The sequence below is a fragment of the Penaeus monodon genome, chromosome 31 (assembly GCF_015228065.2).
Source record: "Penaeus monodon isolate SGIC_2016 chromosome 31, NSTDA_Pmon_1, whole genome shotgun sequence".
Taxonomy (NCBI): Eukaryota; Metazoa; Arthropoda; class Malacostraca; order Decapoda; family Penaeidae; genus Penaeus; species Penaeus monodon.
Window position 1 is genome coordinate 30,773,436 of NC_051416.1, and position 1,144 is coordinate 30,774,579.

At 30.3% G+C, this 1,144-nt stretch overlaps 1 protein-coding gene across 4 annotated transcripts in view; it reads right to left on the bottom strand.

The window, feature by feature from the left end:
• The window catches only part of LOC119593163 (phosphoribosyl pyrophosphate synthase-associated protein 2-like), a gene marked incomplete at its 3' end in the record, with an annotated part of 42,915 nt that overhangs the window by 15,879 nt on the left and 25,892 nt on the right, over positions 1-1,144 (bottom strand). For all 4 annotated transcript variants that reach the window (XM_037942133.1, XM_037942131.1, XM_037942134.1 and 1 more), the window contains 1 exon segment: positions 232-356. In XM_037942133.1, coding sequence (XP_037798061.1) covers positions 232-356 — 125 coding nt within the window.

Here is a 1,144-nt window from a genome sequence, read left to right on the forward strand (position 1 = left end):
ACAGAGGCTCTTGGATATGACTTGTTTAAACTTGTTGTGATTAACATAATATTTAAATGAAAAGAAATAACAATTTCAAAATTCAAGCTAAACACAGTAATTGACTTTCCTCATAAATCTTTGGCTCAAGTGAGGATATGAATATTGATTTGAATATTCATCTATGTATAACTATAAAATATCATCTTGTTTGAAATGTTATTATACTGTCTTCAATAGTCCAAAACTCACACACTCCTGGATGTACTGTAGAAGGAAGGGGGATGCACGCAGATTATCCACTGGGCACTCAAAGAATCCCTGAATTTCTTTTTGATGTAGGTCCATTGTAATGACATGAGTCAACCCTGCCTTATCTGGAAGGAAAATAAGGGATCTGTAATACATGGATCTTTAGAGTGTCCTTTACTGGCTTTAGGTAACAATAATCTAAATTTAGTTTCACTAATCAATTCAGATCACATCTAAATACTGAAGTGTTAAATAATAGAATAATAATAACCAAACTCTATTTCCACTTGCTTTTTCTTAAAAATCATAAAACTCTCAGTAGAACATGGAAACACAAAGAGATCAAGCAGTGGACAGATAACAGTCAAATGATGAGAAGCAGAATAACAAAATAATTACCTAGACAATTAAGCATTTAAGATGAGTATCTATTACTGAGGAATAAAAAATTTATATTTACAAAAATAAACACTGATTCACATTAAGAACGAAAGAAAGAAAAAATCACACTTAGAATACAAAGTAGTTTTACTGATTCTGGACTCAGCAACTTTATCCAATAACTTGCAACACTTCATTTTCATATCTTTTAAGTTACTGAACTACAATATATGCTTTTTACATACTATCCACCTTTGTGATCGCAACACATTTGACTGATTTATATCCCATGCTTTATAGTACTGTGCTCTTTTTTTCTAACTGGTTTGTTTTGAATGCAAACAATACCACACCAGATACTTAGTTTATAAATGGCTGGTGAAATCATAATTAATACCAAAACTTTGTGGCTTCAATTGTACTTCATTGAATCATTCATGGCTATTAAAAACTAACTATGAATATCATATTATCATCATCTATAAATAACTGCCGATTTTTAAATTGAAAGGTAATTTTTAACCAACTGGAT